This window comes from Musca vetustissima, unplaced genomic scaffold (assembly GCF_032173495.1).
Source record: "Musca vetustissima isolate MV318-11 ecotype Yass unplaced genomic scaffold, APGP_CSIRO_Mvet_v1 utg7804, whole genome shotgun sequence".
In the NCBI taxonomy this organism is placed as follows: Eukaryota; Metazoa; Arthropoda; class Insecta; order Diptera; family Muscidae; genus Musca; species Musca vetustissima.
This window is the reverse complement of record NW_026887929.1, coordinates 670502-686641: the sequence shown is the minus strand read 5'-3', so window position 1 is coordinate 686641 and position 16140 is coordinate 670502. Positions and strand designations below refer to the sequence as shown.

The 16140-nt window shown below is 33.5% G+C and overlaps 1 protein-coding gene across 1 annotated transcript; it reads right to left on the bottom strand.

Moving 5' to 3' along the window:
- Nucleotides 1–833: 833 nt before the first annotated feature.
- On the bottom strand, nucleotides 834–15056 carry LOC133335730 (D-beta-hydroxybutyrate dehydrogenase, mitochondrial). Its single transcript, XM_061544031.1, has 7 exons — nucleotides 15018–15056; nucleotides 8223–8468; nucleotides 1791–1997; nucleotides 1550–1703; nucleotides 1416–1490; nucleotides 1067–1350; nucleotides 834–1005 (listed from the first exon to the last, which is right to left on the bottom strand). The coding sequence occupies exons 1-7, from the start codon at nucleotides 15039–15041 to the stop codon at nucleotides 838–840; spliced, it is 1158 nt and encodes a 385-aa protein (XP_061400015.1). The 5' UTR covers nucleotides 15042–15056; the 3' UTR covers nucleotides 834–837.
- Between the last annotated feature and the right edge of the window lie 1084 nt (nucleotides 15057–16140).

Sequence of the window (16140 nt, the reverse complement as noted above, 5' to 3'; positions counted from 1 at the left end):
TTACGGCTTTCATTCTTTCGTTCTGGTGTCCATTCCATTCGGTTTCATTTTCTTCTATCACCCAATAATAAAATACTAATAAAATCTGTACTAAAAATACACACATACATACAGAGACACATTATTGCACACACACACATATACATACACAGTTACATTTATACGTGGTGAGTTCCACAGAATGCATGTGTAGCATTCCAATGAATGTTAAAAACGAAATACTGCGTTTTTATTGTTATTCGGTAAGGGCCATATAGGGTTATGAAAATAGAGGGACATTTTGAGAAAAAACTTATTATTTATTTTGGGGTGTGTAAGAAAGAAGCTGGTCTTGAAATATGTGGAAGAAAATTGAAGATTTGTAAAGGATTTCCGGCAATGGGAAAAATGAAATTTTTCAAATATTGTAGGAATTGAGAGACACATAAGCACAGTGGGTTGATATGTTTCAAAATTCAAAAAAAAAAAAAAAAAAAAAAAAAAAAACAAAAATAATAATAAAAAATACATAAAAACTTTTTTCGTTTTCAATTAATTTTATATATTTTACATTTCTTTATTATTTTTTTTAATATATAAAAAAATCTTCGAAGGCGTAAACAAAAAATTATTACTTATAAAAATTAACAAAAATAAAAACTGTTAAAAAACATATTTTTTCGCTCATAAATGCTAACTAAAATGCTGTTAATTGTTGAGTTGTGTGTTTTTTGTTCTCTTCTGCTAAATAAAAAATATATAAAATTAATATATGTATGTATTTATGTTTATATGTATGTTGATCTAATTCACTCCTGCTTCGCATATCATTAGCCTAATAGAAAATTCTTAACGGAATTATTTCCTTGGAACACCATAGAAGACCTCATACAAGGATGGTGGCAAATGTTCGGCCAAAAAGATTTGCAATTTCTCCTTGGGTGTGACGGGAGTATAGCGGGCCATGGGGAAGGAACGGGTGGTGGCATCGATCAAGACACGGACAGTGGGTTGGATATCGGCAGCCTGAGAAATAATTTGAATTTTATTTAATAAAAATTATTTAAAAATTTCTTTGGAAACCCACCTCTCTGGAATATTTCTCAATACAGGTCATGGCAGCCTCATAGTAATCCTCACCATAGGCTCTCTTTTGTTCGGGTGACATTTGTCCCCACATCTTCTTGGCTTGTTCACGCAAATCGGTATCCTTCAACCAGGCATTGCCAGGGGTAAATTCACCAGCAGCCACAACAGAGACATCGACCTTGCGGGTACGCATTTCCTGGCGCAAACAGGCAGCAAAGCTGTCAATGGCAGCCTGGGTGGCACATTGGACACTGCGTACGGGGGTGGGGATTTTGTTAAGGGCTAAAAGGATGCAATTTTTAATTATTAATTTTTTTTTTGGGATCAATAAATATTAAAAAAATTACCAGAAGTCAAGAAAATAACACGGCCACGGGCACCACGAATTAAAGGCAACATAATTTGAGTTAAACGAGCGCATCCTGCAATAAAAAATAAATACTTAGATTCCAAACTAAATCAAAACCTCTTTTTTTCTTACCCAACAAATTCAAATCCAAAGATTTACGCAATACTGTAAATGGCAACCATTCAATTTCACCCAAAGCAACCCATTGGGCACAGTGGATCAAGGCCCACAAACCCTTGGCACCGAATGGCAAATGTTCGGAGACAAACATGGCAGCTTCCAACATCTATTAAAAACAACAACAACAACAGTAATAATAATTTTTATTTTTCTTTAGAAAAATTTCTCTGAATTGGGTTTCTGCTGAACTTACCGACTTTTCCGATGTAATATCCAAATAGATGGTCTTCATACGTCCCGATGTCTCTTCCTTAAGTATGGTAGCCTCTTCACATTCTTCAATGGGTACATTGAACCCAGCATAGACATGGAAACCCAAGTCATCCAATTTCTTAGCCAAATACCATGCAATGGGTGATTCACAGCCAGTAATTAGGACACCTTTGCCGGAGGCGGTAACCTGGAAGAGATAAGGAGCATAAAAAGGAAATTATTTCAAATGTTGGTTACTAAACGAGGAAGACTAAGGAAGACCTTCCATAGGTATTTGTTTATATGACAGACTTTTCATAGGACTAAATATATATTGGCGTCTAGAGATAGAGGACCATAAAAATAGGTGCCATAAACTTTCCAAAGGTCATCCATAGATAGGAGATCTTCAGTTGTCTTATATGGACTAAGAAATTCCCAAAGTCCTGTCTAGACCTTTTGGATACTTTTTCGAAAGACCTTCCAGGAGTTTCTGTAAGGTCTTTGGAGTTTTTTATAGATTAGGAACCTCACACGGGACCAATATGGATAACCTTACAAAATATATATTCCATAAATAGCATTTCTAAGAGTCATACATATATACGGGACCCTTAGAAGTCTTATAGAGGCAAAATATTATTGAGAGGTCTCATAAAACCTTTTAGGCGCTTCTACAGATGGATGCATTCGCAGGGATATTCTATATTCTGGATGGCTTATATATGTAGGGAACGTCTCACGAATCTGCTATGGATAACAGGCCATACTAAAGTATTCTATAACTAGAGGATCCATCAGAGGTTTTGAGGTCTTTTGGAAGGCCTTTTGGAGGTTTTCTGTGGATCATGTTGACCTATCAGAGGACTACCATAGATTGAAGGATATTCTAAAGGCTTCTGACGTTTACAAAATATCCTCCGGAAGATTCCTAAACAAAGAAGACATAGATCCAGGAGATCTTCAGAGCTTTTAGGTGTGGGGCCTTCCGGAGGTACAATTTTAGATGGAGAACTTTTGTAGTCTTTATAGGCATATTTCCGTAATTCGGGTTTCAGTGGGATTTTTAAATTTGGATGGCCTTTCAGAGGTTTTTATTGGGTCCTGTGGACATTTCACAGGTCTGCCCTAGTCTAGAGGCTTTTTAGAAGACTTCTGTCAATAGAAAACCATTTGAGCTATATAGATTTAATACCTCAAGAAAAAAAAATCCAGAGGTTATCTTCTAGATTATGACCCTAAATCTGAGTTCGAGTGAGCTGGTAACACACTGGGAACATCGCCAGATCACAAACAGTTCACCAGCTCATTGCCAGTTCACTAACAGTTCACCAGCTCATTGGACCGTTCGCCAGCTCACTGGGAAGTTCTCCACTTCACTTGACGTTCACCCGCTCCCTGGGGTCTTCGCCAGTTCACTAGACGTTCACCAGCTCACTGGAGAGTTCGTCAGTTCACTAGAAGTTCACCAGCACCATGGCCAGTTCGTCACTTCACTTCATTGGACCGTTCGCGAATTCACTTACAGGGAAGTTCTACACTTCACTTGACGTTCACCCGCACACTGGGGTCTTCGCCAGTTCACTAGACGTTCACCAGCTCATTGGCTAACAAGCTCACTGGAGAGTTCGTCAGTTCACTAGAAGTTCACCAGCTCCCTGGCCAGTTCGTCACTTCATTAGAAGTTCACAAGCTCACTGGTCAATTCGTCAGTTCACTAACAGCTCATCAGCTCACTGGTCAGTTCGCCAGTTCACTAGATGTTCACAGTTCGAAAGTTCACAGACAGTTCACCAGTGGGCTATAGAACTATAGAAAAAAGTAATCCTCATGGATCTGAGGTTTATTTCTATAGAAAAAAGTGAGTCTTCAGGGACGTGAGGATTTTTTCTATAGAAAACAGTGAGTCTTCAGGGGCCTGAGAAATTTTTTTGTATATAAAAAAGTAATCTCAAGGACCTGACGGATTTTTTTTCTATAGAAAAAAGTAATCCTCAGGGACCTGATAGATTTTTTATAGAAAGCGAATTTATAGAAAAAAGTAATCCTCAAAAACCTGACGGATTTTTTCTATAGAAATATAGTTCCTCTTGAATAACCCTCTCCGAAATTTCGTTGCGGGAAAAAATACATAAAATTCTACTACTTCTGCTCCCACACACATACTCATACATGCATCACAATTTTTATACGTGCATACAAACACACTCGCACACACACTAACACGAGAATATTGGTCTTAAAAGATAATAAAATTGATGTTCTGCTGTGCATTTGGATGTGTGCGTGCCTATGATATTTTGTATATGGTAGTCGACGAAGAAACAAAAACGATTTCCGTTTGGGGGTGAAAAAACAAAAACACCTCTACATTGTTGCTTTTTTTCCCATTCGTGAGCGAATGTTTGCTCGGATGCTTTCTTCATCCATGAGGTGTTTTGGTAATTGTGATGTTGCACAGAGAATTGGAAAAGGCAACAGGAAAACAACAGAACAGAACCGAAATGGGGAAGGCGAAAAACAACAGAAATAAGTGTAGTTCTATGCCATAACCCTTAGCTACGGAGGATCAAATCGAAAATGAAAACGAGAAATCATTAGAAACAATATAACGAGGCTAGGGTCAGAAATAACCAACTAAACATCGAACCAGCCAGCGTGGCAGATATACAACCCGGCAGTCATGCAGCCAACGGACCCGACCCATTCATTGGAATGCTCTGACATTGATTGTATTTGGTTTTAGGTTTCCTGAGTAGTATAACTGACTGACTGCGGGGCTGGTTGTCTGGTTGGTTATTTGGTTTGGTTGGCTATTCCCTAACTCCCTAAGTATCATGGTGTAAAAAAAGTCTGTCACACAGCCGACACACACACACCCAAACCATGGAATATGGCCACCGACTAACTGAAGTGAGAGCTCCTGGTACTAGTTCGTGGCTATTTTTAGCTACAAGGTTTATTATCTGCTCTACACTTGCAATACGAGGAGGACAGCAAAAATGAATATAAATTTATTTGTGTGTGTATGTATGTGTGTGTTTCTGTACTATAACTACACAAATGTTTTTATTGCTTTCACTTATTGTTTTGTGTCTCTCTGTGTGTGTGAGTGTGCGAAACACAACTATGGCCGATGTTGAGAGGGATAAGAAGGAAGAAAGAAAAAGAAAAACAACACCAAACAGAATTGAAATACCAGAAATTAGAGATGAAAATAAAAAAGGAAATACAAAGACAAAGACAACGAGGTGTAAGATTGTCTTTTGAGGGGAGGATAGATGGGGATAGAGGGGGGTTTTCATAAGTATACATCAAACATTGGCATGACCGGAAACAACATTAACTTAAGATTTGTGATTCTGCTTTGTGCATAATAAAGCAACGAGAAAACAAAACAACAAAGTGTAATGAAGAAAATAAACAACAAATCAACTTCAAGGTCTATGGTCAGTTGCGGTATAGAGATTTTACAGTAAAGTTTAATGGGAAGTTTAATGGGAAAGTTTAATCTTGGGAAAATATTAAAGGTAGCTGAGATTTCTGACATTTAGGAATCAAAAATAAGTAAATTATTGGCCCAAAGGGAAAAGATATAGCCGAGGGGGCAAGGGTGGGGAAATAGAGTTTGGAAACTCATTAGAAGTTCCCACAATCCATAAGATTCTAATCATCAGGAATCTAAGGATTTTTTCTATAGAAAAGGCAAATTCTAAGGGATAGGACAATTTTTTTCTACAGAGAAAAAACTACTCAGGCCCTTGAAAATTACTTTTTTCTATAAAAAAAATTCCTCAGGTCCATGGGGACTTTCTCCTATTAAAAACATCCTCAGGTCCCTTAGGTCTAATTTTTCTATAGGAAAAATTCTTCGGGTCCTTGATATTTTTTTTTATAAAAAATCCTCAGGGACCTAAGAATTTTTTTTCTATTTTTTTTTCTTCCTAATTTTTTTCTATAGAAAAAAGTAATCCTCAGGGACCTGAAGATTTTTTTTCTACAGAAAAAAGGCATCCTCAGGGACATGATGAATTTTTTTTCTTTAGAAAAAAGTCTTCCTCAGGGATTTGAGGATTTTTTTTATAGAAAAAGTCCTCCTCAGGGACCTGAGGACTGTTTTTTTTAGAGAAAAAACGTCTTACTCAGGGACCTGAGGCAGTTTTTTCTATAGAAAAAAGTAGTCCTCAGGGACCTGAGGAATTTTTTTCTATAGAAAAAAGTAGTCCTCAGGGACCTGAGGAATTTTTTTCTATAGAAAAAAGTCTTCCTCAGGGACCTGAGCATTTTTTATATATAGAAAAAAGTAATCCTGAGGAATTTTTTTCTATAGAAAAAAGTCTTCCTCAGGGAACTGAGGAATTTTTTCTATAGAGCATTTAGCATTTTATCTATAGCAAAAAGTCTTCCTCAGGGACCTGAGGAATTTTTTTCTATATAAACAAGTCTTCCTCAGGCCCCTGAGGATTTTTTTATACAAAAAAGTCTTCCTCAGGGGCCTGAGAAATTTTTTTCTTTAGAAAAAAGTCTTCCTCAGGGACCTGAGGAATTTTTTTCTATAGAAAAAAGTCTTCCTCAGGGACCTGAGGAATTTTTTTCTATAGAAAGATTTTTTAGAGAAAAAAGTAATCCTCAGGGACCTGAGGAATTTTTTTCTATAGAAAAAAGTAGTCCTCAGGATCCTGAGCAATTTTTTTTTCTATAGAAAAAAGTCTTCCTCAGTGACCTGAGGAATTTTTTTCTATTGAAAAAAAGTCTTCCTCAGGGACCAGAGGAATTTTTTTTCTATTGAAAATAGTCTTACTCAGAAACGTGAAGAAATTTTTATATAGAAAAAAGTCTTTTTACGGAATTTTTTCTTTAAAAAAATTAATCTTCGGTGATCTGTTTATTTTTTTATTGGAAAGAGACCTGGGGAAAAGTATAGTCCTCAGAGACCTAATGATTTTTTCTATAGAAAAATAATAATCCTCAGGGATCTGAGGATTTTTTTTAATCAAAAAAATAATCCTCAGGGACATGAGGATTTTTTTTTTTTCTATAGAATTTTCTATAGAAAATGCAGTCCTAATGGACCTGTGGAATTTCTTAGTATTTTCTTGCTTCTTATCCTGCTTCCTTGTGATGTTAGCTCTCATATTTCCACCATGCATTTTTGTCCCCCAAAAATTCTCCTCAACATTGTTGCATACTTTAAGGTTAGAATATTTAAATATTCTCCCCGTCCCCTTTTTTTGATTTTCATAGCAGATTTAATATTTGACCAACCATCACCTGCTCCGGACTTAGTAGAGATGGCCATTAAAACGTCTCCTATTACATTGTCCTTATTTCGGGTTATCCTTATGGTTTGTGTTTAGTTTTACTTTATTTATTTTTTGTTCTGTTATGCTCTTTGCCATGTTGGTGTCCTTAAGCAGAAGATTATGTTTGCGGTTAACCATAAAAACCGGATACTAATATAGAGTGTCAAATTCTATTGTTTATGCAAATGTATGCGTAAGTGAAAGAGAGGGAGAGAGAGGAAAAAATGTTTTATGTTCATGGCCACCAAAAAAAGAAAAATCCTTCATTTCATACAAGAAATGGCAAAACTTTAAAACATATTCTTGAACTTGGTTCTGGTTGGCTTTATTAACCTGAAATGCTAATGGAAAATCTTAAATGTTTGCAACTGTTTTAGTGGGTTTGTGGTCTGTCTCTTTGGATCGGAAATATAAAGTTTTCTAATTAAAAATATTGTCTGTTTTAATTATGACGTCCGGATGCCGGAGATATTCTAAGTAGTTTGGTTAGTTTGCCAGGGCTGTGATTGGCTAAGGAGACTGAAGCGGTGGGGATTTGTTGTGGGAAACCATGGGGGAGATTGGAAAGAAAATTAAATATGGCAGAAGTATAATACATCCTGCTCCAATCTGAAGTATAATACATCCAGCTCCAATAAAGGGTCATAACTTATTCTTAAACCATTTGAATGAAAGGAAGTGCTTTGAATTATTTTTCACATTTAATTTTGGTAATTTAAAACTCCTTCTTCTTTACTTCAAAATTTTCATTTAAAATTGTCGTAATTGTTTTGAATTCCGTCTTAATATTTGGTATTCAATTAATACCAAAACATCTTTAATTATTTCCCATTGTTCATTCAAACCAAACAAATTTGTCCTCTGTCTGATGGCCGGTCCATTGCCATCGACATAATCATTAGCCTCATTATTGCATCATTGTTCTGTCTAATGACGAGCTTCACGATGATGATGATGACGACGACGACAATGATGGCGGAATTCAAGTCATGGCCACTTTCTTCAAATGGCAACATTTTTATTAATTTTCCTGTTTAGAGGAAATTTTCTACTCATCAGCACCGACAAAACTTTATTCGTGATGAGTAGATGCCAGTCTAAAAAAATATTTCTTCTTGTCCTCCACTTACCTTGACAAAATGATAAAACAATACAGCACCGACGGTGGACAAGGCAAACCAAACGAACACGGCAAATGTCGATACATGGGAAATATCAAAGAAATGCAAAGCATTTGAAATAACCACGGCAGCGGCATGACAGAACAGGAATGGCATAGCAAGACGTTCCAAAATGTCCCATGGAATCTCGGAGGATTTTTGTGGCAAGGTTGAAATCGAACCACGTCTCAGGGAGGCACGGCGCGATGCACGACGCTGAAAAGGAAATAGATTTGAGATGAGAATAAATGAAAAAATGTATTATAAATAAATATATAAATATAGATTAAATTAAGCAAGGAGAGATTTTGAATAAATACTTCTATTCTCAGAAATAAATGTCGATAATTTGGAGATACGAATTTAAATAATATATATAAGGATAATATTTATTTGCTCTTTCAAAGCGTACTAACTCAGTAATATTTGTCTCTCTATATCAGTTATTTTGAATTTTTTAGTTCATGTTGGATTCACTAGTTCACTGGGAGTGAACCAGTTGTATACTAGCTCACTGGGAGTTCAAAAGTAAAATATCAATTTAAAGTTACTAGGAGTTCACGAAATCACTGGAAATGGTCATACTAGTTCGTTGTGAGTGCTAAAATTTATTGAGAGATCACAGTTCAACATATGTTGAAGGTTTCTATACAGAGTCGTCATTTCTTCGACTAATTAAAAACGCCAACTCATTGGGAGTGAGTCAGTGTCATACTAGCTCACAAGCTCACTGGGAGCTCAAATATTCAATGGCAGTTCAAACGTTACTAGGAGTTCACCAAATCACTGGAAATGGGCCAGCTTATACTATTTCATTGTGCTTTCAACAATTAAATGCTAGGTATAGAGATTTTACATTAAAATTTAATGGGAAGGCTAAAATCTTTGGAAAATATTGAAGGTAGCAGAGATTCACAGTGCCATATAAGTTGACGATTATTGATACAGGAGAATATATAGCTAGTTCATCAACTAAATTCACAACGCCCCTATAAGTTCAACAGTTCAAATAGGAGTCCACAAACATATTGGGAGTGAGTCAGTGCCATACTAGTTCACTAGCTCACTTTGAGTTCAATGGTAGTTCAACCGTTTCCTAAGAGGTTCGTCTTATCGGCTGTTTATCAGCCATGGTCACGCTGGCTCATTGGAAATTGTCAATTTCGGAATAAGTTTGATGAGTTCAAAACGTGTATTACAGCACAGGTTTTCACTAATCCGGAGGTTTTCAATCGTGCAAAAAGGGTTTACAAGTTCACTGCTCACTGTGTATGCAGAATAATAATTTCTTCAGATAACTAAAAGTTTTATCCTTCAACTTGCATAGGTCGCCAGTTCTCTAAGAGTTGGTGACTTCGTTCGTTTACTATGTGCATCTCGACCTTATAAGTTCATCAGTTAATTTCTAAAAAAATAATTTCTATAATCACTGATGATCCAAATTCTTCCTAGAAGAATTGGATTTCTATTAGTTCTTAATTTTCCTAAGGGTTCACTAGTCCCTTTTCCGTAGTTATCGATGTTTCACTAGTTCCCATGAATTCTCGAGTTTAAGAGAAGTTTATTAGTTCAACAATTCCTAGTTTGTATGAGTCAGGAGGTGGTTATAGGACACCTAAGCATGTAGCGTTATGGTTCTCTACGTCCCTTATGAGCTCGTTCATTTCAATGGAAGTGGTGTCGACAATTTTGACTGGATTTTTTCGATTTCTAGCTTTGCGCAATTATAGGAAAGCTTACCTTCTATCTTGAATTTTTAATGAGTTATTGTTTACCGAATCTTCATGTGAGTGCATCAGTTACCTATTTTTATTTATTCATAGCTTACGTATGATTTGATAATATCTACGTTCCTATGTATCTCTCAAATGATTTTCTTTGTTAGAAAGATCTATTGCGTTTTGGTGATTCTCTAGTTCTTTAGAGTTTCGATTTCGATTTCAATGGAAATCACAATGGTGTCGATAATTTTGACTGCATTTTGAAGTTCATTATTCGATTTCTAGCTTTGTGCAATTATAGGAAAGCTTCTGAATAATTAATTAATTAATTGTCTTGAATTTTTAATGAGTTATGGTTTACCCAATCTTCATGTGAGTGCATCAGTTACCTATTTTTATATTAGGCCCTATATACGTATAAGTATTGATAATACGCATACGTTAGTATGTACGATATTCTTAAATGATTTGCTTTGCTAGGAAAGATCAATCTTTCGAAACTGGGGCTTAAACATGATTTTCCGAATTATGATGAATACTATTTGGTGAAATTCAGATTCTGATATATATTTCTTCAATTGATACATTTCTCCCACGCTTTCAGGAGGAAATATATGGGTTTTCAAGGTGAAAAAATTATTTTGAAATGTTTGGACTCATTTAAACACAACAGTTTGGTATTTTGTACAAAAACAATTGATGGATGACAATAAATCTATTTTTTAGGACGCTATAGAAATAAAAATTATTACCGAATTTTCTGATTCCTATTTCAAATGTAACTTCCTGTAGATAATATGTATCTGGACAAGCTTTCATTGAACCCAAAATGGTTCCAAGGGCTTCTCTGCTACTATTAAATGACACCGTACATCGTGACGTATGAGTGTTGTCAATACGTATACGTCCATGCGTCCCTATTTAAAACATTAAATGATCTGTACAATTTTTAAATTCAATTTTAACATGCTACAGTTTTTAAATTCAAATAAAAATATTTTGTAAATCTGATTTTTTCATGAAGCTCCGAGATTACCATGCTTAAAATGGGATATGATAAATGATTTTGAAAAAAAAGATTTCCCGCTTAACCTATCATAAATATATACCTTCCAAGCTGTGATCTTAGAATTGTCCCATATTTAAAATTTTATTCAAGAAGATTTCTTAGATTTCTTCTCTGCTACTATTAAATGACTCTGTGCATCATGACGTATGAGTATTGTCAATACGTATACGTCCATAGGTTCCTATTTAAAATATTAAATGATCTGTAAAATATTTAATTCAATTTTAACATGCTACAGTTTTTAAATTCAAATTAAAATATTTTGTAAATCTGATCTTTTCATGAAGTTCCGAGATTACCATGCTTAAAATGGGATATGATAAATGATTTTGAAAAAAAAAGATTTCCCGCTTAACCTATCATAAATATATACCTTCCAAGCTGTGGTCTTAGATTTGTCCATATTTAAAATTTTATTGAAGATGATTTCTGAGAATGTTTTAGCCTTCCTTGGTGCCTACAATACGATATTAAAATGCCTAGCTGAATAATTCGCCGGCCGGCTAAAGTTCCGAACTATTGCTAGTATTCACCTCATTTTAAATAAACAAATAGATAAAAAAAACATAAATAAAATTCGGCCACAATTCTCTCATTTAGCAAGGTTAACATGAATGGCAACAGCAAACAAATAAAAAACTGAAATAAAACTGTCTAATTTGAAAGTGAACATGGGGGAAGACTTGTAGCGATTGATGTCAATTGATGCACTTGTGCTGCTCCTATCTTCCCCCAAACCAATAGAATACAAATCGTATTGAAATATTTACAATCAATGTTCATTGTCATTAGACAACAAAGCTTTCTGTGTTTGATGCCCCAGAAAATTGCAGTTTATTTTTAGAATTCGATGCAAACAAATCGTCGAATAAAAATTGAAAATAAAAAGTGTTTTCAAATCTAATAAATCAATATTAATGTTAATTTTTGATTTTTGTAAATTGCTATAATTTTGATGAACGTCAGAACAGAATTATTATCTTCTGCTTATCCTACGTATTTATGTAAATGAACGTGTCAAATGTTATGCCTAATATTTTAGGATTTTTTTTTGGTACATATGTACGTACATTGACCGATTTGGTAATTGGCCAAAAAATATATATATATATATTTGTAATTAGTTCTTCGTTCGTGTTCTGCTTGACGATTTGCCATTAATGAAATGTTGTTGGCGGTTGTGGGGTTTCTGGTCTTAGCTGTAATGTAGTGGCGTTTAGCTGTAATGTGCCAATGAATTTATATTTTTAAAATTTGATCGGAAACAAAATATATATACGTGGTTATGCAGGTGCCTATTTTTAACATGAATGATAAATATAAGGAAGGAACAAATAATGGGCGGTTAGCATAGGTCGTGACTATGACTAATGGGTAATCAGGGATGTGATGTAAATTGTCAAGTGCAATTTTTTATAACTATGGACCTCTAAGCTCGTTGGCTCTTTATTGAAATTTCTATATGAATGACTGTAGGCGTATACGTATTGTCAGTACTCATACGTTTTTATGTACTCTTGTCTGTAATAATTTGTAATGTAATGGATTTATTTTTCCCCAACCTTATATTAAAATTTGATATTTATAAAAAATAAATTTATAATCCTTTTGAAATAAGTAGGCTTCCAAAACATATACTATAGACCAATCCCTTAAGATTATTTTTAAATTAAGGAGCCCTATACGTATACGTGCCGCCAATACTCATACGCCCATGTTCCACATTTATTTATTATGTAGTTTGCGCTGACTTTTTTCTGAATTCCATTTTCAAAATGAAATACTTCTGAAAAAATGCAACTCAAACCTGTTAATACAGATTTGATATTAAAAAAATTAATTGGTATCCATTTGAAAATAATCTGACTCTAGACTTCCAAAGCATGTATCATTAAATTTTTGCAGCTAAAGACCAGATCCTAAAGAAGTTTATTATAGTAATAAACTATTGTCGTATACACGTCTATATTTCATACATATTTTATTTGTGGTCTGTGAAATTGATCTCAAATCTATCTGAATTATATTTTGAGTTACAATTAACCAAAAATATCCTCACTAACTGGGAAATTCACTTACGCATAAACAGCAATCATACGACGTGGTGTCAGAGAATTCTGAAATCTAAGTTTAATGAAATAAATTTCCCGATAACAACAAAATCTGAATAAAAAATAAAATTTTGAATGTTTCCAAATAAATAACTCAATGTTGAGAACTTTATACGTTTACGTGTTGACAGCAATTATACGCCCTTGTGTACGACAATACTTTGGAATATCAAGTATTTTGATTTGTTACATCTCCTTTAAGGATCTCAGGCCATATTAAAATCTCCTCCGTTCTCTGTGGCTAATTAGATTAGCTAATTTGGTTAATCTGTATAATTTGTGTATGCCACAAGTGTTATTTTTTTAAAAAAATAAACTTTAGAATGTTTTGTGTCTGTCACAAAAAAAAAAAGAAATATTCCCTCCTCTTAACATATCTAGTCAATTTGTGTCATTTATATTAACATATACGACACGAAATATCAACGAAAGCATTTTATTTTGAAATCCAGGGACTTTGACTAATACATAAATATTTATGTATAAATTAAGAAACATTTCAACAATAAAAATAAATAAAAAAGCAGAAAGAAACATTCTAGAAAGAAAATGTTTTACTGCTCCAAAAATAATTCTAGCTCATTTGCTGTTTGTCTGTCTGTCTCTTCGTCTCTATATTGACTTGGTAAAATTCCAAAAGTGCAATAGATTTCTTTCTATTTTATTCGAAATATTTTATATTTGGATTTATATGATTTGTTTTCTATTGTTTTTTTTCAGATTTTTTGTTTTGAGTTTTGTATGAATTTTTTTCTTGAAAATGTTTTTTTTCTTGTGGAGATTTTGTGGAAAACAGCAAACAAAAGACGTTTGTGGCTAATATCTATGAACAATATTATAATTTATTTGTGTTTGTTTGTTTTCTGTTTTTTTTCTATTTATTATTTTTTGGCTGATGGAAATCATCAAATGTATTTTAAGAAATTCAAAATAGCTTTCTCATAATATCTATGCAGTTTTTGTTTTGTATTAACTTGCAAGGTCGAAATTGTTGCCAATAATTTGAAGTAAGTTTTGGAAAAAATAAAATCAATCAATATGAATTAAATATTATTTTTTTTTAATGAACATATGATTGAAAATGTCAGTATAATCTATTTTTTAAATATACTTTTTTATTAGATATATTGACGATTTTATTCAGTTCTTCAGTTTTTGGAAACAGATTGATCAATCACTGTGAACGACACTTTGCTTAAGAAAAAAATTATATAGTCATAGAGGAGCATTTTTTTCCATAGAAAACAATTCTTCAGTCACAAGGGAAAACTCAATTCAGAAGAAAAAAATATTTCCGAAACCACTGTTTATAATAGAAAACATGATATCCATGTCAATTATTTGATAGATCCGCTTGATCGTATACGTACTGACAATACGTATACGCATAATCATTCAATATATAATATTTGTTTAAGTTGTATTTCGTTAATTTTTATTATTGAAGTGGAATAAATTATATGTAAGTATAGTAATGGCACGAACGTATGGCTATTATTTGGAGATGCTAATACTAAAATGAAGAAAATCAAAGTCAAATCTTCCGTAGAAAACATTTCTTCGGACACTGAAGAAGATTCATTTCTTTATAAAAAATCATTTCTTCAGACACTCAGGAAGATTCATTTCTTTATAAAAAAATCCTTTGTCGCTATAGAAACAAATCCTCAGGACGATATTTATACAGAAACAATACATAGACTGAGTATTGTTTCTGTAGAGATATTATCCTGATGACTTACTTCTATAGTATAAATTCAATACCTTAAACTATAAAACAATTATATTCTATTCTTTCATATGTAGATATATTTTATCGATATAAATATACAAGTAAATAAATATTTTTATTTCTAATACTTACAATTGTGCTGTCAAAGACTTGCATTTTGATGGTATTGCGATTCTTTGTTGGTGGTTAAAAATCCTTCTAATGAAATTTGGAAAAGAAATGAAGATACATTAGTTTTTTTATTCACATTTAACCGGCACAAAAAATTAATTATTATTTATTCATAATTATTCAAAATTTTTTGAGTTTTTGTAATTATTTGATTCCATTTGATTGTTTATGATATAAATATTAATTTATTTTAACAATATTAATTTCCTTTGACCTAATAATGAGGGACAATAATGCAGTCCCCTAGTTGTATACGTGATGACAATACTTATACGCCTATTTTCCAGAATATAATAAATTAAAAACGTACAGTTAAATAAAGGTAAATTTAATAATAAATGCCATTGAAATACTATTTTTTGGTTTTGGTCGATTATTCCTGAAATGTCTTCTGAATATATGAAATCTAATATATGTCAAAAATATGTAATACTCTACATAGAAAATAAAATTGTGTGCAAGACAGTTAGACGAAATCTTTCTAAAATTCTTTCTAAAATATTCTATCGAAAACTGGGAGTAATAAACATGAAGAAATTTTCCATGTGGTTCGATTTGTAATTTCTATCAATCAGCAACAGATCTTCAATAATTGTCATATTTCGAGCTTTATTTGTGCTCCCACTAGTAAAATAATATTGGAAATTAGAATTATGATAATAAAAAAAGCCAATATAAAAAATGTCAACAGATACACATAATCTGTGCAAGGTGCAAAATCAGATCCCCAAAGAAATGATTGAGATTTCTGATAAACTGAAAACCGGAATGGTGCGGAAAGCGGCACTTGAAGCTGTGTACAAGTCACACGAAACGAAAATGGACGAGGCGAGATTAAATAATCTAAAATTAAACAAACTGGGTGCAAATAATGACGTATACTTTAAGGACAATATGTGGGTCCGACTCCTGAGCGTGCATGATATATGCAGAGGTCTCATGCAGAAAATTAAAGAAGAACCCGAAAAGCAAGAGATAGCAGAGCTAGTGGAGCCTGGAAAGCCGACAGGAACAGAATCCCTAGAGCAGGGATGCCGCAGCAGTTGTTGGTGATGCAGGAGCAAATCCAGAAATGTCTGCAATT

Bases quoted from the DNA above. Each gene is read 5' to 3' on its own strand.
- LOC133335730 (XM_061544031.1), bottom strand. From the start codon at position 15,041: ATGCAAGTCTTTGACAGCACAATT. The intron at 8,469-15,017 runs GTAAGTATTAGA...TTTCCTTTTCAG, and splicing joins AAGTCTTTGACAGCACAATT to CGTCGTGCATCGCGCCGTGC. The intron at 1,998-8,222 runs GTAAGTGGAGGA...TATCTCTTCCAG, and splicing joins TGTTTTATCATTTTGTCAAG to GTTACCGCCTCCGGCAAAGG.